This window comes from Haematobia irritans, chromosome 5, assembly GCF_050003625.1.
Source record: "Haematobia irritans isolate KBUSLIRL chromosome 5, ASM5000362v1, whole genome shotgun sequence".
NCBI lineage: Eukaryota > Metazoa > Arthropoda > Insecta > Diptera > Muscidae > Haematobia > Haematobia irritans.
This window is the reverse complement of record NC_134401.1, coordinates 70,210,144-70,236,445: the sequence shown is the minus strand read 5'-3', so window position 1 is coordinate 70,236,445 and position 26,302 is coordinate 70,210,144. Positions and strand designations below refer to the sequence as shown.

Genomic DNA, 26,302 nt, shown 5'->3' with positions numbered 1-26,302 from the left:
CATGTTTTTATATAGCCCCCATATAGACCGATCTCCAGATTTTATTGTTGGGCTTATAGAAACCGTAGTTTTTATCCAACTTGCCTCAAATTGGAAATCTAGAGGTATTTTAGGACCATAAAAAGGTATGCCGAAAATGGTGAGTATAGGTCCATGTTTTGATATAGCCATCAGATAGACCGATCTCCAGATATTACTTTTTGGGCTTCTAGAAACCGTAATTGTTGTCCACTTTGCCTGAAATTGAAAATCTGTTTTTTAGAAATACAAATAAGTGTGCAAGAAATGATTTTATTTTTTAGGCTTCTAGAGTCCGTAGTTTTTATCCAATTTGCCTGAAATGAGAAATCTACAGGTATTTTGGGACCTTAAATATGAGAGCCGAAAATGGCGTGTATTGATCCATGTTTTGGTTTCTCTCCCAAATAGACCGATCTCCCGATTTTACTTCTTGGACTTTAAGAAACCATAGTTTTTATCAAATTTGCATGAAATTTTAAAACCAGAAGTATTTTAGGAACATAAAGGGTGTGCCGAAAATGGTGAATATCGGACCATGTGCACTGATAATGAAAATTGCTTGAAACTGAATTATAGTTTCCAGATTTTACTTCTGGTAATCATTTAAATAATGGGGGTAAAATCGACAGATGTTAGATTTTAAATCAAGGCGTTATTTCATTTTCATTTCATTGTCTTGCACACGATGTTTATAATTCTTCTAAAACTCAAACAAATATGGTTCTTATAAATCCAGAATCTGATCTAGTCTTCATAGGTAAAATCTTTGATTTAACTTCGGGGAGTGTACTGGTTGAACTGATCTGTTTGTCACCAAATCCCCCAGAAATTTTCACAGGAAACTATAATATTTGATTCATGGTGGTGGGTATTTAAGATTCGGCCTGGCCGAACTTACTGCTTTATATACTTGTTTTTTACTAACATTGTGTTCCACCCTAGTGCATTGGCCGACTTAAATTTTGAGTCCTCTTCTAACTTGTTGTCCTCTTCTGTTTCCATCGCAAATTGAATTTGTCTATCAAATGCGTTTAAAGCTGATAAAGACATTTTTATTCAAAATACAGAACGGATCGTCTACATATTTTGTCTTTATTTTCGGTTTGATAGTCAATATTTCCATCACTGAGTCTAAGAGTACTTCCATTACAATATCGGCGATAATCGGTGAAGCTGGTGATTCCATTGGCATTCATTTACGTTGTTCATACAGAGAGTATTAAGAAAACAAGAGAACGAAACTGTCAAGCGAAACTGCGACAGTAGGTGGCAGTCATGATTATCTAATGTCATTCAGTTTGTGTCGGCGCTTCTCTCAAATATCATACAGTTTGCGTCGGCGTCACCCTGTTTAGTTCTCTGCCGGCCTTATGAAACGTAAGAAAAATAGGATTTAGAACCTGCTCTGTAGTAACAAATGTTCTTTTATATAAATCTTTTCATTCTATTAATTTTTTTGACAGACAATTTGAAATTATAACTGCCGATGCCTTAATAAAGAATTTATCACAACAGCGCTTCGACCGCAACGTCGTTTATACCAAAGCTGCAGCCATTGTGCGACATCTATACGGTTGACATTTATTGTTTTTGTAGAAGAGAAATTTTCGTCCTCTTGCTTTCTTAATACTCTCTGGTTCATACACCTTGTCATCATACACAAAATATCTTGAGTCCTTGATACAAAAAGTTAACATTTCAAAATGAACATTATTGACACCAATAACGTGTCAAAATGAACATTATTGACACCAACGAAAAATTCAAATTAATATGTAAAACTGCTAACACCCTGCGAATTTATGGACTTCCGAAGATACATAGGGAAGGAGTCCCTGTAAGACCGATATGTTCTTCAATAAATTCCCCCTCTTATGAACTATCAAAATATGTAAAAGACGCAATTGAATTTAAGAATAAAACAAGTAACACTAAGATTGAGGACAATGGGACAATGATTTCTCTCGACGTAATATCTCTTTTTCCAAGCATTCCGGTAAATTTGGCGATCAAGATTATAAAAGAAAAATGGGACAAAATAAAGGACTACGCAAAGATACCGATCGATGTTTTCATAGAAATGTTAACATTTTGTATCAAGGACTCACCGATATTGTAATGGAAGTACTCTTAGACACAGTGATGGAAAAATTGACTATCAAACTAAAAATAATCACAAAACATGTAGACGATCTGTCCTGTATTTTAAATAAAAATGACGTTCATGCTACTTTGTCAGCTTTAAACGCATTTGATAGACAAATTCAATTTACGATGGAAACAGAAGAGGACAACAAGTTACCATACTTAGATACTATAATTCTAAGGAACAAAAATGTTTGTACAATATTTCTATAAATATGTGCACATTAGTCTGTATCAGTCTTAAAATTCACCCGTCTTTCTGTAGGTACATTTATAATATGTAACATCTCCAGTGTAAATCTTCTCTTATAGTTAGGTTAGGTGGCAGCCCGATGTATCAGGTTCACTTAGACTATTCAGTTGTGATACCACATTGGTGAACTTCTCTCTTATCACTGAGTGCTGCCCGATTCCATGTTAAGCTCAATGACAAGGGACCTCCTTATTATAGCCGAGTCCGAACGGCGTTCCACATTGCAGTGAAACCACTTAGAGACCTTGTGTATGCAAGGCGGGCATGCTAACCGTTGCATCACGGTGGCTCCCTCTCTTATAGTTGGTTTCTTGCGTCAAAATATCTACGTCCTTAAGATTTGGCTTATGACCTGTTAGAGTGCAATGTGCTGCAAATGCCGTATTTTGCTCTAAGGGCTTGTCACTAGCTTTCTGATCAGATTTATGCCCTGAGATTCTAGTTTTTAATTTGGTTTTTGTTGTACCAATATATACTTTTCGGCAAGTATCAGATTCTTTCCCATCGCATTTTATCCTATATACTACGTTCCACATATTATCTTCCTTAATTTTGGATTTTGTCTTACAGAAGAATTTATTTACATTATTGTGCGTCCCTTAGTGCCATTTGAAATTTGTCCTTATTAAACATATTTGATGATTTAAATCTTTCCGAGAATAGGGGAACATATGTCAAGGGTTTATAAATTTTGTGTTCAATTTCGTCATGTGTGTTTTCTTTCTTTTACATGTTGAATTAGGTCGTCAATCATTATATTCGGGAAATCATTTAATCGTGATATAGTCCTTATCTTATCCTCGTTGTCCTTATGAAATATTTCATCGCTAATATCGTATACTCTTCTTATAAAATTTGTAGCCGTATTCATTATGATTCGTCTAGGATTTTTGGAGTTAATATTTATCAATCGTCCTGTGACTGATGGTTTTTGATACCAATTAATGTTTATTCCATTTTTGTGCCTTAGAATTCTAATATCTAAGTATGGTAACTTGTTGTCCTCTTCTGTTTCCATCGTAAAATGAATATGTCTATCAAATGCGTTTAAAGCTGATAAAGTAGCCTGAACGTCATTGTTGGCGAAACATATTAGTCGCAACCCAATAACTCTACAAATTAAAATTTAACTATTATGATTTCATTCAAAACATTAATCGGCAAGTTTATCGACTGCTTACTGTAGCGTACAGTATTTTATACTTGCCTGTTTACCTCTATACCGAGTATTTTTAAAACTCTCCTGCTCTCCCAATAGTTTTTTTTTTTTGTTAGAATCTTATATTCTTATGCACGAATATGCTTAACAATGTAATAATCACAACTCCAGTTATTTTCTCCTGTGTTCCATTTTACATAACAATTCCATTTCGTTTCTGTTTCTTATTATCTATTGTTATAACGTATAAACATACATGCATTTGATTATTGTTACTCTCTTGAATATTGCGATATTAGTTTCATTATACACTATATTGCCGTTTGTTCCTACTTTACTAATCTCTTCTTGTTAAACATGTAACTCTACATATATACATTATTTTTGGTTTGCTTTGGGTTCCAACATTAGAAAACTGGGCTCAATCTTTCTATTCTTTTGGAACTGCGAAACCGAAAGTTTGTAAGCTAAATAAAATAAAGACAATTCTTTTCATCTATTTCTAGATTTTTTATTTGACTTGCTTTTCTTGCCGAAACCCGGGAATAATTCCCTATTTAGTTATATTTCGTGAGTTGAGTGTGTTGAAATCGATTTGCGAGAATTAATTTTGAAGATTTTTCTGATTTTTTTTTTTGAGAATTCAATTTGATTGATTATATTTTGTGGGATATTCTTTGATCATGGAGGATTTACATAAGATTATTGCGTCTCAGAGGGACATTATGGACACTACCAAGGAATTATATGCCAGATTTCAAGCCAGGAATAGTAATGATAGGACAACTGGTTACATGAATATTCTTGGTCAGGAGTTAGATGATCTCCACCAGCAATTTAAGTATCAACATGACGAGATCACCAGGTAGATTAGGGAAATGGATATTTTAGTTCAGGATGTGCCGTATATGGTTGAAAAGTGTTACTTTGAGTTCTCTGAACTTTATTTTTGTTTTAAAGGTTGCCTAGTAGACGCCTTGCCTCAAAGTACTATATTTAATTCACCACTGAGCAGTACATTTGCTGTATCGCACTGTAACGCGGATACTACGGCAACTATGGAGGCTAAGCTTCCAAAGGTAGCGCTTCACACCTTTGCTGGTGATTATATGGAATGGGTTCCCTTCAGGGACATTTACGTTTCTCTCGTTCACGGCAATGCTGCCTTGACGAAGGTACAGAAATTTTAGTATCTTAAGGGGACCCTTTCCGGTGAAGGCACCGGGATGATCAGATCATTTTCGGCAACGGAGGCCAATTATGACTCTGCCTGGGCTATACTGGAGTCGAGATACCACAATAAGCGGATGATTGTGGGCACATTAACCGCTCGACTTTTCAATATTCCGAAGGCAGATGGCACATTTCAAAGTATTAACATGTTACTTGATACGACCCAGGAATGTCTTTCCTCACTTGCTAACTTAGGTATAGATACCGATACTTGGGATCCATTATTAATACACTTAATGTGTCAGAAACTCGATCTTCAGACAAGAAAGGATTGGGAACTTTCTCTTAAATCCTCAACGGATATCCCGAGCCGCCAAGAAATGTTCACTTTTCTTGAGCGGACTTTTAGAACCCTGGAGTCATTGCATGATGAGTTTCCTACGACATCAAGGCAGGCACAACCAAAGATGAGTAATAGAAATAGGAAAGGCCAATCCTTGCGAATTCTGCGGAAAAAATCATTTTCTGTCTAAATGTTATCAATTTTTGGCCCTACCGCTTAGGTCGAAAAACTCATTCTTATCTAACAGAAACGTTTGTCTGAATTGCTTAGTGCCTGGGCATGATCGGGATAACTGTTCGTCTTCGTTCCGATGTGGGATATGTAAAAATCCGCACCATACCGTTCTACATGAGGAATCCTACGATCAACTTCTTCCGACAAATTCTACTATTGATCCACCCGAAATTTCGGAACGCCGTGTAGTTTCATATAACGCACATGTTTATCAAGATGTGTTTTTATATACGATCAGATTGTTTGTTGAGGGAAAAGGAGGAAGAATTCCTCTTAGAGCGCTTTTAGACCCTGGGTCTCAGGGGAGTTTAATTTCTGGGAGCGCAGTTCAACCTTTGGGGTATTAAGAGAAATCGATAATTCTGTAAGGTCGTAGGCGTTGGAAATGGAACGGAATCGATTTCAAGGTCTACAGTGGAGCTTAGTCTGTGGTCCAGGAAATCTGTTCCTGTTTTGTCATGTACGGCCTTAGTTCTAGGTAACATTTCCTCTTATAAACCAAATTCGTATCGGAGAATTCCACTCCCAGACATTCAATTGGACAGTTTGGCTGACCCTTTTTATTATGACACCGATCCGATTGACATAATTCTTGGCTCGGACGTCGGTTCTCGCATCAAAATTCCAAAAGAGTCGTTTGTTACGAATGGTCTATTTTTCCAGAATACCCATTTCGGATGGGTGTTTACAGGATCGATTAATAAGATTTCTAGCAATGTTGTATGTCTACATAACGTGGGCTTAGAGGGCATAGTTAAGTCCTTTTGGGAGCAGGAAGAGATTATTTTGCAGAGGGATTTTTCAGATGAGGTAATTAGGTGTGAGAAATTTTTCGAACGCACTACTTGTGTATCTTCTTCAGGTCGTTATGTGGTTCATCTGCCATTTAGATCTCTTGTTTCTAACGATACTCTTCCCCTAATTCATAACAATGCTTTAGGAGCGTTGAAACGATTCGCTCAATTGGAGAATTCATTTTCTAGACTTCAACTATTTGCATTTGAATATAGACGCTTCATGTATGAATATGAATCTCTTGGTCACATGACCAAGGTTGGAACTTATCCAGAAGATGTCAGTAGGGATTCTTATTTTCTCCCTCACCATGGGGTTTTCAAAGAGGGGAGTACCACCACGAAACTTAGGGTCGAAAAAAAAAACTTAGTCGAAAGTTTCACCTATGAAAACGGTCACAATACCAAGACTTGAACTTTGTGCTGCAACGCTAGTGGTAAAATTGACAAGTAAGGTTTTGACTGCCTTCCCCAATGTAAAGGCATCCAACGTTTTCTTTTGGAGCGATAGCTTCACAGTATTAAGCTGGATTAGAAAACCACCGTCATACTGGAATATCTACGTTGCGAATCGTGTAGGCGAAATTCAACGTTTTTCAGCTCCTTCTCAATGGAGATATGTCCCAACGAAATTGAATCCAGCCGACTGTGCTTCGCGTGGTGTTTTGCCTCATGAATTGGTAAGTTGCGAGAATTGGTGGCACGGTCCACAGTTTTTATGTGGACCACCGAATACCTGGCCAGAAAACCTCACAAACTTGTCTACCACTGAGTGTCATCTCATTCTGTTACTAACAGTACATACCCAGATTTCCTACTGAGATTTTCGAAGCTTACCACGTTATTGAGAGTGGTTTCATCATGTTTTGTTTTTGCAATCAAATGTAGATATCCGAAAGAAAGAAACAATTTCTCTTTGAGTGGGTCTAACTTGTCCCATGCCATGTTGGCAATAACAAAACTCACACAAAGAGTAGATTTTTCTAATGATATGAAAAACATTATAGCAAAGGGTGAAGTTAGGCATAAACCATTGCTTAAACTGAGGCCTTTTATCGACGATTCTGGTTTGATTCGAGTGGGTGGTCGTTTACAGCAAGGTAGTTTCCCTTATGATTTTAAGCACCCATACCTTCGTTATCAAAACTTATCATCGCAGACGCTCATGAGAAAACTTTGCATGGCGGTCTAAGTCTGACTATGTCATATGTTAATAGAAAGTTTTGGATCTTATCAGGAAATCAACTGGCGAAAAGTATAATACACAAATGTATTCGTTGCTTTAAATATTCAGCTATGACTTCTAGTCAAGTGATGGGAACCTACCAGCTGTACGCTTAAATGCAACTCGACCTTTTAAGCACTCAGGAGTAGATTACGCTGGTCCGATTTCCACTAGAAACTCAAACCTTCGATCATCTATTATATCCAAGGGATATATTTGTTTATTTATATGTATGGTGACAAAGGCCATACATTTGGAGCTGGTGTCTGACCTAACTACGAATTCATTTTTAGCAGCATTCAAACGTTTTGTTGCACGTAGAGGATCCTGCACTGACATATATTCAGACTGCGGCACCAACTTTGTTGGTGCCTCCAAAGAGTTGCGGGTGTTATATACCAAGAGCGTTGCTTCACTGCCTGAGGAGATACGCCATTTGGCATTTTATTCCTCCTGCTTCTCCAAACTTCGGAGGTCTTTGGGAAGCCGGCGTTAAATCTGTTAAGTTACATTTGAAAAGGGTTATACACGACTGAATATTAAGCTACGAAGAACTTTCAACAGTTCTGTCTCAAATAGAGAGCTGCCTAAATTCTCGGCCTCTTTGTCCAATGTCTTCCGATCCTGCTGATATGGAGGCACTCACACCTGCACATTTTTTAATTGGTGAGCCAACAACATGTATTGCTGAACCGAGCTTGATTGATACCAATATAAATCACATCACACGCTGGAAAGTTGTCGAAAAAATTAAACAACATTTCTGGAAAAGGTGGTACTCGGAATATCTAAACCGCCCCCAATCTCGACCGAAATGGCTTAAAGATAAACCGACTGGAAAAATTGGCGATCTAGTACTAATTGCTGATGAACGGTGCGGACCTGCGCAATGGATACTAGGAAGATTTCAAGATGTTCATCCTGGTTCTGATAACCGCGTTAGAGTAGTAACCGTCTTGACAAAAGGTAAGCTATTAAAAAGGCCTATAACTAAAATTTGCTTTTTACCCACAAACTCCAACACGGCTGCGTCAGATGACAATGGAGGTGAAAATATTTTGCAGAACAAGATAGAGGTTGATGCCTATGATTCTTCTGTTGTGAGTCGGAGTACATCATAGTTTATAGACTTAACCAAAAACACTCAGTATTTTATACTTGCCTGTTTACCTCTATACCGAGTATTTTTAAAACTCTCCTGCTCTCCCAATAGTTTTTTTTTTGTTAGAATCTCAAAACAAATATTCTTATGCACGAATATGCTTAACAATGTAATAATCACAACTCCAATTATTTTCTCCTGTGTTCCATTTTACATAACAATTCCATTTCGTTCCTGCTTCTTATTATCTATTGTTATAACGTATAAACATACATACATTTGATTATTGTTACTCTCTTGAATATTGCGATATTAGTTTCATTCATAGACCTTTTAATACATAGATGATCCACTATTCTGTTTAAAAAAAATGTGTCAGTTCCAAAAATTAATTTTCTGACATTTCGTTTTGATTTTTTTTGTGTTGTTCGTAAAGAGCAATGCTGCTCAAAATTAAATTTCGTATTTTCGCGATTTTGGTCACAATTTTTTGTTCAAATATGAACTTTTAATATATTAATTTATTTATAAATCCTCTGTTGCATCATAAACGTTCTAATTTTGTGTAAAATTGGCAAACTACAAAAAGGAAAACGAAAGAGATTGTAAGCGTGCTCTTATTTTTCTCGTTTAATCTTAATCTTCGGAACTGTCAAACATAGTTTGACACCCATGGCTCATCTATGTATTAAAAGGTCTGTGGTTTCATTATACACTATATTGCCATTTGTTCCTACTTTACTAATCTTTTCTTGTTAAACATGTAACTCTACATATATACATTATTTTTGGTTTGCTTTGGGTTCCAACATTAGAAAACTGGGCTCAACCTTTCTATTCTTTTGGAACTGCGAAACCGAACGTTTGTAAGCTAAATAAAATAAAGACAATTCTTTTCATTTATTTCTAGATTTTTTATTTGACTTGCTTTTCTTTGGAAATAATTGAACAGTCATTTTTATTCAAAATACAGAACAGATCGTCTACATGTCTTGTCATTATTTTTGGTTTGATAGTCAATTTTTCCATCACTGTGTCTAAGAGTACTTCCATTACAATATCGGCGATAATCGGTGAACTATACGTACATATTACGAGGGCGGTTCGAAACTTCTTAGCCTATCAATGAAAGAGAATAGTTAGTTTTTCAAAAATATTTTTATTTTTCAATATAATCTCCTGAAACTTCAATACACTTAGTCCAACGCTTTTCTAGCAATTCTATCCCTTGAGTAAAATAGTTTTCCTCAAGGTCTTCAAAATAGTGGTTTACATCTGTAATTGCATCTTCATTTGACGTAAAACGCTTGTCAACAAGGAATTTTTTTTGATTTGGGAACGAGTAAAAGTAACTGGGAGCTAAATCAAGAGAATAAGGTGGGTGGTCAAGCAACTCGTACTTTAATTCGTTGATTTTTGCCATTGTTATGTCTTGATGAAAAATAATTTTTTTGTGTTGTAAGCAAGGACGTTTTTCTCGAATTGTACACCCAGAAAAAAGTGTCTTCGAAACTAATGGAAAAAATGTTCATCAATTTAGTTTAGCCATTTTATTTCCATTCAGTTAAATTTTTGTGTGAAATAATAAAATTTACTTGTTTCAGTAAAAAAAATCCTAAACTGAAAGCAGTTAGGAATGGTTCATAAACTAGAATAAGGCATGGCATTTTACTAATACTGTTTTCTTCGCTGGGTATAAGAATTTACTACTGAAAACGAAAATTTTATTCACTATAACAAAGCATTCGTAAAAATAAACAAAAACCGAACTAAAACCAAGTTTGCTCAAAATTAGTAAGATTTCTCATAAAATGCTAATTCTGACTTCCTTTATTATAGAAAGCTTATCATACATACGAATAACACTTGGCATATAAAAATATTTTAGTTCATTCGTACTAAGAAGTATTCAATCCTTTCAAAACTTAAGGAAACACACTTGTTAGAATATAGGAACATTTCCTACATTTCTGTTATCTACCTGTAATCCAGTTGGAATCGCGTTTTTATGGTATACTGAGAGATTGTTAAAAATAATAAAGTAAATTAATATAATAAAAAAACAAATAAAATATATAAAATATTTGTTATTTTAAATTAGTGAGAAAAATGTTCGTTTTTTTTGAAAATTGGTTTATAAAAAAAGAAAACACCAGCAGTATAACAACCTATTCATTCGACTTCATTTTGGAATCTTCAATTATCAGGTAATATTCAGTGACGCTAACCTTTTGTGAAAAAATTGGTTTAGGATTTTTTTGTTTATATTTGTAGGTATTGAAATTGTAAAAGGTGGACAAAATTGCTAGGCAGCAACTTTTTCAAAGTGCAAGGTACTACACGGATGAAAAAGACTGTTTTTCATATGTTTGGCTATAAACATTATATGTTTGGAACACAATATTTTTGAGTGCAAGCATATAATGTTCATAAACTAGCATAACATGTTTGGGACATATATGTTAATATGTTAGAACATATTATGTTTGGGACATAAAATGTTTGTAAATATAATATGCTTGGATGCAAACATATATTAATTTAGAAATAGCCTATAAACATATATGTGTTTAGTAGCTTGGAGCGCTATTTAACAGGGAGCGATATTGAATTAAGTTGGTGGTTGTTGCTTGTTATTACAAAATTAACATTTTATTTTTCCTTGGGCAATTGATCAGCTACTTCTTTGATCCTTACAAACTGTGTGGTCCGCCTTTTGCCCCGTCCGGCAAAAGGTAAAATTAAAATAAAAAAAATCATAAAATTGAATAATTTCTTCTACAATGTTTGTATTACAGAAAAAGGTGCTAAGAACTAAAAAATCTCGTGGAAGTGAGAAAGATGTGGGGGAATATACAATTAGGCAGAAACAAAAGTTTGAGCATTCAGGTCGAAAACCTATGTTGTTAGCACCTATATTACCTGTTTATTTTCATAATTCATTATGATTGTAAATAAATAAATAAAATTTTGAGCACAATATTGTTTGGGGGAATTTTTTTAAGCATATAATATTTTTGGGTGCAAAATGCTTCCAAACATATTATATGTTCACACCCAGAAAACAAATTCGTTGCTTCAACCGAATTATTTGCCAACCGAAAGCAGGTGGTTCCATCAATGTATTCGTTGCTTTAAATATTCAGCTATGACTTCTAGTCAAGTGATGGGAACCTACCAGCTGTACGCTTAAATGCAACTCGACCTTTTAAGCACTCAGGAGTATATTACGCTGGTCCGATTTCCACTAGAAACTCAAACCTTCGATCATCTATTATATCCAAGGGATATATTTGTTTATTTATATGTATGGTGACAAAGGCCATACATTTGGAGCTGGTGTCTGACCTAACTACGAATTCATTTTTAGCAGCATTCAAACGTTTTGTTGCACGTAGAGGATCCTGCACTGACATATATTCAGACTGCGGCACCAACTTTGTTGGTGCCTCCAAAGAGTTGCGGGTGTTATATACCAAGAGCGTTGCTTCACTGCCTGAGGAGATACGCCATTTGGCATTTTATTCCTCCTGCTTCTCCAAACTTCGGAGGTCTTTGGGAAGCCGGCGTTAAATCTGTTAAGTTACATTTGAAAAGGGTTATACACGACTGAATATTAAGCTACGAAGAACTTTCAACAGTTCTGTCTCAAATAGAGAGCTGCCTAAATTCTCGGCCTCTTTGTCCAATGTCTTCCGATCCTGCTGATATGGAGGCACTCACACCTGCACATTTTTTAATTGGTGAGCCAACAACATGTATTGCTGAACCGAGCTTGATTGATACCAATATAAATCACATCACACGCTGGAAAGTTGTCGAAAAAATTAAACAACATTTCTGGAAAAGGTGGTACTCGGAATATCTAAACCGCCCCCAATCTCGACCGAAATGGCTTAAAGATAAACCGACTGGAAAAATTGGCGATCTAGTACTAATTGCTGATGAACGGTGCGGACCTGCGCAATGGATACTAGGAAGATTTCAAGATGTTCATCCTGGTTCTGATAACCGCGTTAGAGTAGTAACCGTCTTGACAAAAGGTAAGCTATTAAAAAGGCCTATAACTAAAATTTGCTTTTTACTCACAAACTCCAACACGGCTGCGTCAGATGACAATGGAGGTGAAAATATTTTGCAGAACAAGATAGAGGTTGATGCCTATGATTCTTCTGTTGTGAGTCGGAGTACATCATAGTTTATAGACTTAACCAAAAACACTCAGTATTTTATACTTGCCTGTTTACCTCTATACCGAGTATTTTTAAAACTCTCCTGCTCTCCCAATAGTTTTTTTTTGTTAGAATCTCAAAACAAATATTCTTATGCACGAATATGCTTAACAATGTAATAATCACAACTCCAATTATTTTCTCCTGTGTTCCATTTTACATAACAATTCCATTTCGTTCCTGCTTCTTATTATCTATTGTTATAACGTATAAACATACATACATTTGATTATTGTTACTCTCTTGAATATTGCGATATTAGTTTCATTCATAGACCTTTTAATACATAGATGATCCACTATTCTGTTTAAAAAAAAATGTGTCAGTTCCAAAAATTAATTTTCTGACATTTCGTTTTGATTTTTTTTTTGTGTTGTTCGTAAAGAGCAATGCTGCTCAAAATTAAATTTCGTATTTTCGCGATTTTGGTCACAATTTTTTGTTCAAATATGAACTTTTAATATATTAATTTATTTATAAATCCTCTGTTGCATCATAAACGTTCTAATTTTGTGTAAAATTGGCAAACTACAAAAAGGAAAACGAAAGAGATTGTAAGCGTGCTCTTATTTTTCTCGTTTAATCTTAATCTTCGGAACTGTCAAACATAGTTTGACACCCATGGCTCATCTATGTATTAAAAGGTCTATGGTTTCATTATACACTATATTGCCATTTGTTCCTACTTTACTAATCTTTTCTTGTTAAACATGTAACTCTACATATATACATTATTTTTGGTTTGCTTTGGGTTCCAACATTAGAAAACTGGGCTCAACCTTTCTATTCTTTTGGAACTGCGAAACCGAACGTTTGTAAGCTAAATAAAATAAAGACAATTCTTTTCATTTATTTCTAGATTTTTTATTTGACTTGCTTTTCTTTGGAAATAATTGAACAGTCATTTTTATTCAAAATACAGAACAGATCGTCTACATGTCTTGTCATTATTTTTGGTTTGATAGTCAATTTTTCCATCACTGTGTCTAAGAGTACTTCCATTACAATATCGGCGATAATCGGTGAACTATACGTACATATTACGAGGGCGGTTCGAAACTTCTTAGCCTATCAATGAAAGAGAATAGTTAGTTTTTCAAAAATATTTTTATTTTTCAATATAATCTCCTGAAACTTCAATACACTTAGTCCAACGCTTTTCTAGCAATTCTATCCCTTGAGAAAATAGTTTTCCTCAAGGTCTTCAAAATAGTGGTTTACATCTGTAATTGCATCTTCATTTGACGTAAAACACTTGTCAACAAGGAATTTTTTTTGATTTGGGAACGAGTAAAAGTAACTGGGAGCTAAATCAAGAGAATAAGGTGGGTGGTCAAGCAACTCGTACTTTAATTCGTTGATTTTTGCCATTGTTATGTCTTGATGAAAAATAATTTTTTTTGTGTTGTAAGCAAGGACGTTTTTCTCGAATTGTACACCCAGAAAAAAGTGTCTTCGAAACTAATGGAAAAAATGTTCATCAATTTAGTTTAGCCATTTTATTTCCATTCAGTTAAATTTTTGTGTGAAATAATAAAATTTACTTGTTTCAGTACAAAAAATCCTAAACTGAAAGCAGTTAGGAATAGTTCATAAACTAGAATAAGGCATGGCATTTTACTAATACTGTTTTCTTCGCTGGGTATAAGAATTTACTACTGAAAACGAAAATTTTATTCACTATAACAAAGCATTCGTAAAAATAAACAAAAACCGAACTAAAACCAAGTTTGCTCAAAATTAGTAAGATTTCTCATAAAATGCTAATTCTGACTTCCTTTATTATAGAAAGCTTATCATACATACGAATAACACTTGGCATATAAAAATATTTTAGTTCATTCGTACTAAGAAGTATTCAATCCTTTCAAAACTTAAGGAAACACACTTGTTAGAATATAGGAACATTTCCTACATTTCTGTTATCTACCTGTAATCCATACCTGTCATCGATGTAATCGATGTGTTTGCGCGTGGGTTGTTTTTTTAGTTGGAATCGCGTTTTTATGGTATACTGAGAGATTGTTAAAAATAATAAAGTAAATTAATATAATAAAAAAACAAATAAAATATATAAAATATTTGTTATTTTAAATTAGTGAGAAAAATGTTCGTTTTTTTTTTTGAAAATTGGTTTATAAAAAAAGAAAACACCAGCAGTATAACAACCTATTCATTCGACTTCATTTTGGAATCTTCAATTATCAGGTAATATTCAGTGACGCTAACCTTTTGTGAAAAAATTAGTTTAGGATTTTTTTGTTTATATTTGTAGGTATTGAAATTGTAAAAGGTGGACAAAATTGCTAGGCAGCAACTTTTTCAAAGTGCAAGGTACTACACGGATGAAAAAGACTGTTTTTCATATGTTTGGCTGTAAACATTATATGTTTGGAACACAATATTTTTGAGTGCAAGCATATAATGTTCATAAACTAGCATAACATGTTTGGGACATATATGTTAATATGTTAGAACATATTATGTTTGGGACATAAAATGTTTGTAAATATAATATGCTTGGATGCAAACATATATTAATTTAGAAATAGCCTATAAACATATATGTGTTTAGTAGCTTGGAGCGCTATTTAACAGGGAGCGATATTGAATTAAGTTGGTGGTTGTTGCTTGTTATTACAAAATTAACATTTTATTTTTCCTTGGGCAATTGATCAGCTACTTCTTTGATCCTTACAAACTGTGTGGTCCGCCTTTTGCCCCGTCCGGCAAAAGGTAAAATTAAAATAAAAAAAATCATAAAATTGAATAATTTCTTCTACAATGTTTGTATTACAGAAAAAGGTGCTAAGAACTAAAAAATCTCGTGGAAGTGAGAAAGATGTGGGGGAATATACAATTAGGCAGAAATAAAAGTTTGAGCATTCAGGTCGAAAACCTATGTTGTTAGCACCTATATTACCTGTTTATTTTCATAATTCATTATGATTGTAAATAAATAAATAAATAAATAAAATTTTGAGCACAATATTGTTTGGGGGAATAAAAATGAATACGAATTCATTTTTAGCAGCATTCAAACGTTTTGTTGCACGTAGAGGATCCTGCACTGACATATATTCAGACTGCGGCACCAACTTTGTTGGTGCCTCCAAAGAGTTGCGGGTGTTATATACCAAGAGCGTTGCTTCACTGCCTGAGGAGATACGCCATTTGGCATTTTATTCCTCCTGCTTCTCCAAACTTCGGAGGTCTTTGGGAAGCCGGCGTTAAATCTGTTAAGTTACATTTGAAAAGGGTTATACACGACTGAATATTAAGCTACGAAGAACTTTCAACAGTTCTGTCTCAAATAGAGAGCCGCCTAAATTCTCGGCCTCTTTGTCCAATGTCTTCCGATCCTGCTGATATGGAGGCACTCACACCTGCACATTTTTTAATTGGTGAGCCAACAACATGTATTGCTGAACCGAGCTTGATTGATACCAATATAAATCACATCACGCGCTGGAAAGTTGTCGAAAAAATTAAACAACATTTCTGGAAAAGGTGGTACTCGGAATATCTAAACCGCCCCCAATCTCAACCGAAATGGCTTAAAGATAAACCGACTGGAAAAATTGGCGATCTAGTACTAATTGCTGATGAACGGTGCGGACCTGCGCAATGGATACTAGGAAGATTTCAAGATGTTCATCCTGGTTCTGATAACCGCGTTAGAGTAGTAACCGTCTTGACAAAAGGTAAGCTATTAAAAAGGCCTATAACTAAAATTTGCTTTTTACCCACAAACTCCAACACGGCTGCGTCAGATGACAATGGAGGTGAAAATATTTTGCAGAACAAGATAGAGATAGATAAATAAATAAATAAATAAATAAAATTTTGAGCACAATATTGTTTGGGAGAATTTTTTTTAAGCATATAATATTTTTGGGTGCAAAATGCTTCCAAACATATTATATGTTCACACCCAGAAAACAAATTCGTTGCCTCAACCGAATTATTTGCCAACCGAAAGCAGGTGGTTCCATCAACTATCAATGATATCTGTCAGCACAACTAACATTTGGCAATTGTAACTACATGGTAGTATGTTGGATCAACTTTGCATTGGTTGTCGCAATTTCATATTAATTGTTTTGTTTGTTGGTGCAACCGCCCTCGATTTTCTTTACTATTATCCTAACCAAATTCCAATATCAAATGAAAGGGCTGATTATATTGAGATTTTATTAATTTATTACAAGATTTACAATCATAATAAACTACGAAAATAAATAGAAAAGGTGCTAACAACAAAGGCTTTTGATCTACAAACACGCTCACAAAAAATCGCTTCTGTAACATATACTCCCAAACATATTTTGCTTCAAGCATATACATTTTTGGGTATTGCCCAAACATTTATATGTTTGATCTCTTCCAATATATAATATGTTTGAAAGCATATTGGTCTAAACAATATATGTTTGGGTAGTCTAAGTTCCAAACATTTTGTATTTTTGCATCCAAATTCAATAATGTTGTCTTCCAAAAAACAATATGTTATTATGTGAACATATAATATGTTTGTAAGCATTTTGCACCCAAAAATATTATATGCTTAAAAAAAAATCTCCCAAACAATATTGTGCTCAAAATTTTATTTATTTATTTATATATTTACAATCATAATGAATTATGAAAATAAACAGGTAATATAGGTGCTAACAACATAGGTTTTCGACCTGAATGCTCAAAATTTTGTTTCTGCCCAATTGTATATTCCCCCACATCTTTCTCACTTCCACGAGATTTTTTAGTTCTTAGCACCTTTTTCTGTAATACAAACATTGTAGAAGAAATTATTCAATTGTATGATTTTTTTATTTTAATTTTACCTTTTGCCGCACGGGGATTCGAACAGCGGACCACACAGTTTGTAAGGATCAAAGAAGTAGCTGATCAATTGCCCAAGGAAAAATAAAATGTTAATTTTGTAATAACAAGCAACAACCACCAACTTAATTCAATATCGCTCCCTGTTAAATAGCGCTCCAAGCTACTAAACACATATATGTTTATAGGCTATTTCTAAATTAATATCCCAATAAACACAGGATGAGCGTTTTTCAAATGCAACAACTTTTCAGTTTGAGGGTAAATATAATTTTCAACACAAATTCAACTTGACTTGAAATAGCTCATTTTCAATACATCTTCAAATTGTTTGCGAATTACTTCCAATTTGCCAAAATGTTGACGAAATCTTTGAAAAGGTGTTGAAGATAATATGAGAAAACTTTGACAAAACACTACCCTAAAATGCAACGAAAAAACCATGTGGTTTTCAATACTTATTTGTGCAACGAAGTTCGTGGTCAATTGCAAGAAATAAAAAAAAAATGGAAAATTTTAGACAAATAACCAAATAGTTTATAAAAATAAGTAAGTGAAAATAAAAAATGAAATAAAACTTTAAGGAAGTCACGAAATGTATATCTCTTTGCAGAAAACTGAAATTATGGATTCTACGTTCTCGAAAGCATTAAAAAGCTGGCCGATGAAAAAATTGTGGATAATTAACTGGAACTGTGTTAGAGAATTGTACTGTAACATTTTCTACCCCCAAACAAAAACGAAAATGAAACATAGGAACCTTTAAATGTATAACCTTTATGTCAGAAAAATATTTTCATTGATACATTTTTTATAAAGCATTACAATTATTATCTTTAAACAATAAACGAGACTAACAGTTTTCATTTTCTTGAAAGTGTGGGTTGAAAATTATTACAAGAAAATTGGAACGCCTTGAAATTTGCCGATTCGTGTTTGCCAATACACAATTAATCCAAAGGTTCCCTTTTTCTTAATATGGCGTATAATCTAAGAAGTGGTCCAGCCGGACAAATTCCCCCTCGTGAACAAGCCAGTTCTGATGACGAACTCAATACTACAATGTTAAACGTGGAAGAAACCTCGCCTATATCCACGGAAAATGATCAATTAAGTACCATTTTAGCTGGAATTAATGACCTTGTTAGAGCTGTTGCTGAAAGTCGCCGTGATATTGATTCTATTAGAGATCAGATCCAACTGCAGCAGCAATATACAAGTATCGCCATAGGTCAATCAAATGCAATAGACGCTCGAAGACGTGAGCATATTCAACTGAATGATTACACATTGGGAAACCAACAACAAACAATTCCCCCTTTGCCACACGTAAGTTCCGATCAACTTGGAGCCACACGCTCTGGAAATATTCCGTCCGCACCAAAAATTTATGATTTGCCAGTTTTTTCTGGCAAGCCTGAAGATTGGCCCCTATTTAGTGCAAATTTTAAAGATAGCACAGAAACATTTAATTACAACAATCGTCATAACCTAATGCGTCTACAAAAAGGTCTTATTGGAGAAGCAAAAGAAGCTGTTTCTTCAATGCTCATTCATCCAAGCAATGTTCCAAACATAATGAAAGAATTGGAATTTCGATTTGGCCGTCCGGAATTATTAGTTCGGTCCCAATTAAACATAATTCGACAATTTCCGGTAATTACACCAAAACGTATGGATCAGATAGTTAATTTTTCCACTAAAGTAAGAAATGTTGAAGCCTTTTTGAACTCTGCCCACTGTTCACACCATCTTACTAATGCAACGCTATTGGAAGAATTAGTATCTAAGCTTCCCATAGATAAGCAGTATGAATGGGCAAGATCGAGCATTACTATAAAACCATATGCCACAATATCTGATTTCTCAAATTGGCTCGGAGAACTAGCGAACGTTGTAAGTACCATGTCATTGAATTCATTAGCAAGTGCCCAAGGACGTCCCGTAATGCTTATTGAAGATAAAGAGAAAAAAGATACAGCAAAATGCTATATATGTCAAGGACAACACTCTATATATAAATGCAAGAAATTTATCGATGAATTAACAGTGAGTGCACGTTGGGAAAAGGTAAAGGAGTTAAAATTATGTTTTTGCTGTCTAAAGAAAGGGCATGGTACCCCAACCTGCCGAACTAAGAAGCCCTGTGGAATTAATAACTGCAAACGCCCACATCACAAGCTACTCCATGACGGCAATTCTACTCAATCCATATCAACAGAAGCGTCACAACCACTTCTCAATTGTAGAAGTCAGGATGAGGCAAGTAATCTATTTAAAATTATTCCAATTAAGATATCTGGCCCTTCTGGTTTTTTGAAGATTTTTGCCTTATTTGACGAAGGGTCATCCATCTCCCTTTTGGATGAAGAAATTGCCAAACAGCTCGGACTAAAAGGTCGCAAAACCTCACTCACTCTTCAGTGGTATGGAGACAATACTGTAACAGAAAAATCCTACAAAGTTCAGTGTGAAATCGAATGGCTGTGTGAACCGAGAAGCCGTTATTCCCTAAAAAATATATACACAGTACAAAATTTGAACTTACCCTCACAGTCTGTCAGAAAAGAAAATTTTCCATATTTGAATGAATTGCCTATAAATAATTACAACGAGGTCACACCGAAACTTTTGCTTGGTCTAGATAATGCTTACCTATCTATTCCTACTGCCATTAAGGAGGTCGATGAACAATCCCCAATTGCCATAAAGACGAAGCTGGGTTGGGTTGCGTATGGCCCAACAAATAATTTTTCGTCACCTCATCCCACAGTATTGCTTTTGAAAAACCAAAAACACTCAGATGAAAGGTTTAATATTGTTAATGAATTTTTTTCCACCGAAAATGAATTTTTTTCCTCCCGAACTTCCTTCAAGATTTTTTATGCTGAAAAGAGACTTTTTGCAATTGAAAATAAAATGTGTCAAGACTCTGGCTTTTCTGAAAAATACAAATCAGAAATGAAGAAAAACATAGAAAAAGGTTATGCTCGTCCGTTGTCTGCAAAGGAAGTAGCCAACACCATGTACCCTATTTGGTACTTACCGCATTTTGGTGTTGTAAACCCAAACAAGCCAAATAAACTTCGAGTGGTGTTTGACGCGGCAGCTAAAACACTTAATACATCTTTGAACTCTTCGCTGGTAAAAGGACCTGAGCAGGCAAAACCATTGTTGAACATTCTACTTCAGTTTCGCCAAGGTAAAATAGCTGTTGCCGCTGATATTAGAGAAATGTTTTCTCAAGTAAAAATTCGAGCGGAAGATCAACACACCCAACGATTCCTCTGGAGAGATGGAGACCGTAGTAAACCAATTCAACATTTTGTTATGACGTCAATGATATTTGGCGCAATCTGCTCTCCCTGTTGTGCGGAATATATAAAAAACCGAAATGCCGAAGAATATTCCACCATGTACCCAAATGCTGCTACTGCTATTGTTAATAAGCACTATGTTGATGACTTTGTTTGTAGCTTTAATAACGTTGAAGAAGCCTTGGGTTTGTGCAAAGAATTTATTGAAGTCCATGCAAAAGCCGGTTTCGAACTTCGAGGATTTATATCAAATTGTGAAAAATTAGAAGCAGAATTGAATCCTACTGTATTAGATAACCTGAACCAAATAAACATGGAAAAACAGTCCACAACAGATAAAATTCTCGGTATGTGTTGGAACAAAAAGGAAGACTGTTTTGAATTTAAAATACAGTTCTTTGGACTAAATTCAGAAGTTTTAAAGGGGAATCGTCTTCCAACCAAGCGTGAAATGCTCAAAATTGTTATGTCCGCTTTCGACCCCTTTGGTCTTATCGCCGATTTTTTGTTGTATGGAAAGATTTTAGTACAACTCTGTTGGAAACATGACATGGATTGGGATGATATAATACCAGAGTATTTGCATAAAAAATTCACAGCATGGTGGAGAGAATTCCAAGAAATTTCAAAATTCAAAATTCATAGATGTATTTCCTTCAATCTATATAACGCCTCCAATATTCAACTACATATTTTCGTAGATGCCAGCCAAGACGCATTCGCTGCGGTTTGCTACTTAAGAGTCCTTCACCAATTTGGAATTGATGTGTCATTCATAATGGGAAAAGTTAGATGTGCCCCAAAGAAACTAATGAGTATTCCGAGGTTGGAGTTGCAGGCTGCCGTGCTTGGGGTACGTCTGGGAAAAACTTTATCGAGAAGCTATGAGTTCAATATAAATTCGATGCACTATTGGTCAGACTCTCAAACCGTAGTACAATGGATTTATTCCACAGAGCGTCGTTTCAAAGCATTCGTTAGCCATCGAATTGCAGAGATTCTGAAGAACTCAGAACCAGCTCAATGGAAATGGATACCAACACACCTAAATTCAGCAGACGCTGGTACTCGCCCGTTGGCTCCTCCCAAATTTGTCCATAATGGCATATGGTTGAATGGTCCAGAATTTTTAAGGGAAGATGAATCTTCGTGGCCAATCTTACAATACCAACGAAGTGATTCACAAGAAGAAGAAATTAAATCGTGTCTAATAATATCCAGTAACAAAGCCCAAGTCATTGAATTTGAGAGATTTTCATCCATTCTAAAACTAAAGAGAACTATAGCATGGCTTCTACGTTTTATTAAGAAGAAACGGATTCCCGAGGACATAAATGTAAGTGAACTTAAAGAGGCTGAAGTCGTGCTATGTCGTCTCATACAATCTGAATGCTACGAACATGAAATAAAATGCCTCAAAAGGTGTCAACCAATTCCGAAGTCAAGTCCTATATATTCATTAGTTCCGTATATTGACGAATATGGTCTTCTAAGAGTTAGTGGACGAATAGATGAAGCTGTTTATATGCCTCATGATGCCAGAAGACCTATAATCTTGCCAGAAAAGCATTATGTATCTGAGTTGGTTCTTCGTCATCACCATCAAAGAAATTACCACCAAAACATGTCCATAACTATTAATGATGTCCGACAAAAATTCTGGATACCAAAAATTAAGTCTTTGTAAAGGGTGATTTGTTAAGAGCTTGATAACTTTTTTTTAAAAAAAAAACGCATAAAATTTGCAAAATCTCATCGGTTCTTTATTTGAAACGTTAGATTGGTCCATGACATTTACTTTTTGAAGATAATTTCATTTAAATGTTGACCGCGGCTGCGTCTTAGGTGGTCCATTCGGAAAGTCCAATTTTGGGCAACTTTTTCGAGCATTTCGGCCGGAATAGCCCGAATTTCTTCGGAAATGTTGTCTTCCAAAGCTGGAATAGTTGCTGGCTTATTTCTGTAGACTTTAGACTTGACGTAGCCCCACAAAAAATAGTCTAAAGGCGTCAAATCGCATGATCTTGGTGGCCAACTTACCGGTCCATTTCTTGAGATGAATTGTTCTCCGAAGTTTTCCCTCAAAATGGTCATAGAATCGCGAGCTGTGTGGCATGTAGCGCCATCTTGTTGAAACCACATGTCAACCAAGTTCAGTTCTTCCATTTTTGGCAACAAAAAGTTTGTTAGCATCGAACGATAGCGATCGCCATTCACCGTAACGTTGCGTCCAACAGCATCTTTGAAAAAATACGGTCCAATGATTCCACCAGCGTACAAACCACACCAAACAGTGCATTTTTCGGGATGCATGGGCAGTTCTTGAACGGCTTCTGGTTGCTCTTCACTCCAAATGCGGCAATTTTGCTTATTTACGTAGCCATTCAACCAGAAATGAGCCTCATCGCTGAACAAAATTTGTCGATAAAAAAGCGGATTTTCTGCCAACTTTTCTAGGGCCCATTCACTGAAAATTCGACGTTGTGGCTCGTTAGTAAGTCTATTCATGATGAAATGTCAAAGCATACTGAGCATCTTTCTCTTTGACACCATGTCTGAAATCCCACGTGATCTGTCAAATACTAATGCATGAAAATCCTAACCTCAAAAGAATCACCCTTTATAATCGTATTGTCAAAAAATGCACTATTTGTAAACAAGATAAAGCAAAACCGAAACAACCGCTTATGGGACAAATTCCGCCAGACAGAGTCACGCCCTTCGTACGACCCTTCACTTATACAGGGGTAGACCTTTTCGGTCCGTTTGACGTAACCATTGGACGTCGTATAGAGAGACGGTGGGCCGTAATTTTCACCTGTCTAACAGTCCGAGCGGCACATATAGAGTTGGCTTATGATCTTTCTGCTGATTCCTTTATACTTTGTCTAAGAAACTTTATAAACCGCCGCGGAACCCCTATTCGCTTACGTAGCGATAATGGAACAAATTTTATTTCGGCTCAAAAAATTTTGAAGAAAGAAGATCGCATTCTAAATACGGATGAGTTAACTCACGAAGCCACTAAATACAACATCGAATGGATTTTTAATTGTCCATCAAATCCTAGCTCTGGTGGTTGCTGGGAAAGGCTCATCAGAATAATTAAACGCTTGTTGGCCAAGACATTAAAAGAAGAAAAACCACGACTGGAAACTTTACGAAGCGTTCTTATTGAATCCGAAAATATAATAAATAGCCGGCCATTAACAGATATTCCAATATCCTCCGAAGACGATGGACCCATAACTCCTAATCACTTTCTTCTAGGTTGTCTTAATGCCACTCAGACACCAAGTGAGACAGAAGAACACATTTGTCTACGAAAGCAATGGAGAATTGCACAAAATCTAAAAAAATCGAATGTGGAAAAGATGGGTTATTGAATTTCTTCCTCAACTTATACAAAGACCAAAATGGAGAGAAAAAATTCAACCAATTAAGATTGACGATATTGTGATGATAATGGATGAAAGGCTCCCAAGAAATCATTGGCAAAAGGGACGAGTGGTGAAAATATACCCAACGAAGGATGGCCAAGTCAGATTTGCTGATGTCAAACATCAAACTGGTGTAATTCGTCGACCAGTATCCAAACTAGCGATTCTGAATTTATCTGGTGGTGAACCCATATCTGGTTCACGAGGGGGGGGAATGTTAGAGAATTGTACTGTAACATTTTCTACCCCCAAACAAAAACGAAAATGAAACATAGGAACCTTTAAATGTATAACCTTTATGTCAGAAAAATATTTTCATTGATACATTTTTTATAAAGCATTACAATTATTATCTTTAAACAATAAACGAGACTAACAAACTGCTTCAAATAGTTTATAATAATTGGTACGTCAATATGAAAAATTAAATCAACACTTTAGAGAAGTCACTAAATTTAAATCTCTTTGCAGAAAACTAAAATCTTTGGATGCTACATTCTTGCAAACATTAAGAAGCTGACCAATGAAAAATGAGTGGCTTATCGACAAGAAAAAGTTTCCAGACAAGAAAAAGTTTCCAGAAACATTACAAGTGCAACCTATTAAAATTGTTAAAAACATCAAATTGTTGAAATCAACAACTTCTGGATGAACATGTGCATCACATCGTCAGTTTAATTCATATGCTATTATCAGTTTAAAATGGATATTTTGTGAATTCCTTCTGCTGGAAATCAATTCTAACACGCGGTCCAGTACGTTCCTGATTTCAAATTGCCCGCATGTTAATAAATGTTAACTGTTTTATGACACCAAAAGAAGGAAATCGAATTTTCAATGCAAAAGTGTTTACTAATAATGTTTAAGATATTTAAAGTTTTGTTGTTTGTTTTTTTTTTGTTTTGTTCTTATTTGTTGATATGTTTAATAAGATTATTATTTATCAATTGGTAATGTAGTGTATTATGTAGTGTAGTGTATTATTATATATTTTATTTTGATGAAAATTAATAAATTATACAAAATTCATAGAATTTTGGCTTTGACTTTCAATTTGAAGTGGGGATATCATTCATACAAATTTAGGTTGAAAAGTATTTGCAACGATGTTAATTTTGAATTTGACTCGCATCGAAAATTGTTTGACAAATTATTGAGTAGCGATGCATTTCAATTTGAGGATAACACTTGAGATATTATTGCTAATGTGTTGAATTTCACTGTTGAGGGTAATGTCTGTTTTTTGTTGAGAACGCGATTTTCTCAACAATTTCTCAACTTGAATATTACCCTAATCCTTTGAAAAAATGTTTGAAAGATTGTTGAAATTTAGCATTTTTCAAACGTTTGTGTTTATTGGGATATGTTTGCATCCAAGCATATTATATTTACAAACATTTTATGTCCCAAACATAATATGTTCTAATATATTAACATATATGTCCCAAACATGTTATGCTAGTTTATGAACATTATATGCTTGCACTCAAAAATATTGTGTTTAAAAATTTGTGTTCCAAACATATAATGTTTATAGCCAAACATATGCAAAACAGTCTTTTTCATCCGTGTATATGTGAGATCAATTTACGTTACAATTTACAATTTTTTATAGGTAATGTTTGTATACCAATGACAGATGGTTATTAGGTTGCAATTATATGGTCAAACTACAGAACCTAATTTAATATATACTTGCCAGAAATTTCTTCCTTAAGCCTCCAGATATAAATACAGATCGACTTAGACTCTTCCTGTATTCTTAATTCAAAAAAATGCTAGCTTGCCGTAAAAAGTATTTGTGTTTGTTGGTGTATGAAGCCTGCAATTTTTATGGAAACTTTTGTAATATTCCTTTTTTATAAATCGGTGCGATACTTACCTGAAGGCAACTTCTTTTCTATGGGATAAACTTTATTCAATGTATTGCGGACTATTATCAAGCAAATGCTGTTCCCCGTTTTGCAAATTTTGTAGCGTCATACCATTTACCAAGTCGATGTTGATATAAATATTTATTTG

At 34.9% G+C, this 26,302-nt stretch overlaps 2 protein-coding genes across 2 annotated transcripts; both read left to right on the top strand.

Annotated features, from left to right (window-relative positions):
- Nucleotides 1-18,501: 18,501 nt before the first annotated feature.
- Nucleotides 18,502-22,527, top strand: LOC142239799 (uncharacterized). The gene is made up of 2 exons (XM_075311564.1): nt 18,502-20,052; nt 20,140-22,527. Exons 1-2 carry the CDS (start codon nt 18,502-18,504, stop codon nt 22,525-22,527), a joined length of 3,939 nt encoding a protein of 1,312 aa, XP_075167679.1.
- A 1,000-nt stretch (nt 22,528-23,527) lies between these two features.
- LOC142239798 (uncharacterized) lies at nt 23,528-24,226 on the top strand. Its single transcript, XM_075311562.1, has one exon. The coding sequence runs from the start codon at nt 23,528-23,530 to the stop codon at nt 24,224-24,226; it is 699 nt and encodes a 232-aa protein (XP_075167677.1).
- The last annotated feature ends 2,076 nt before the right edge of the window (nt 24,227-26,302 follow it).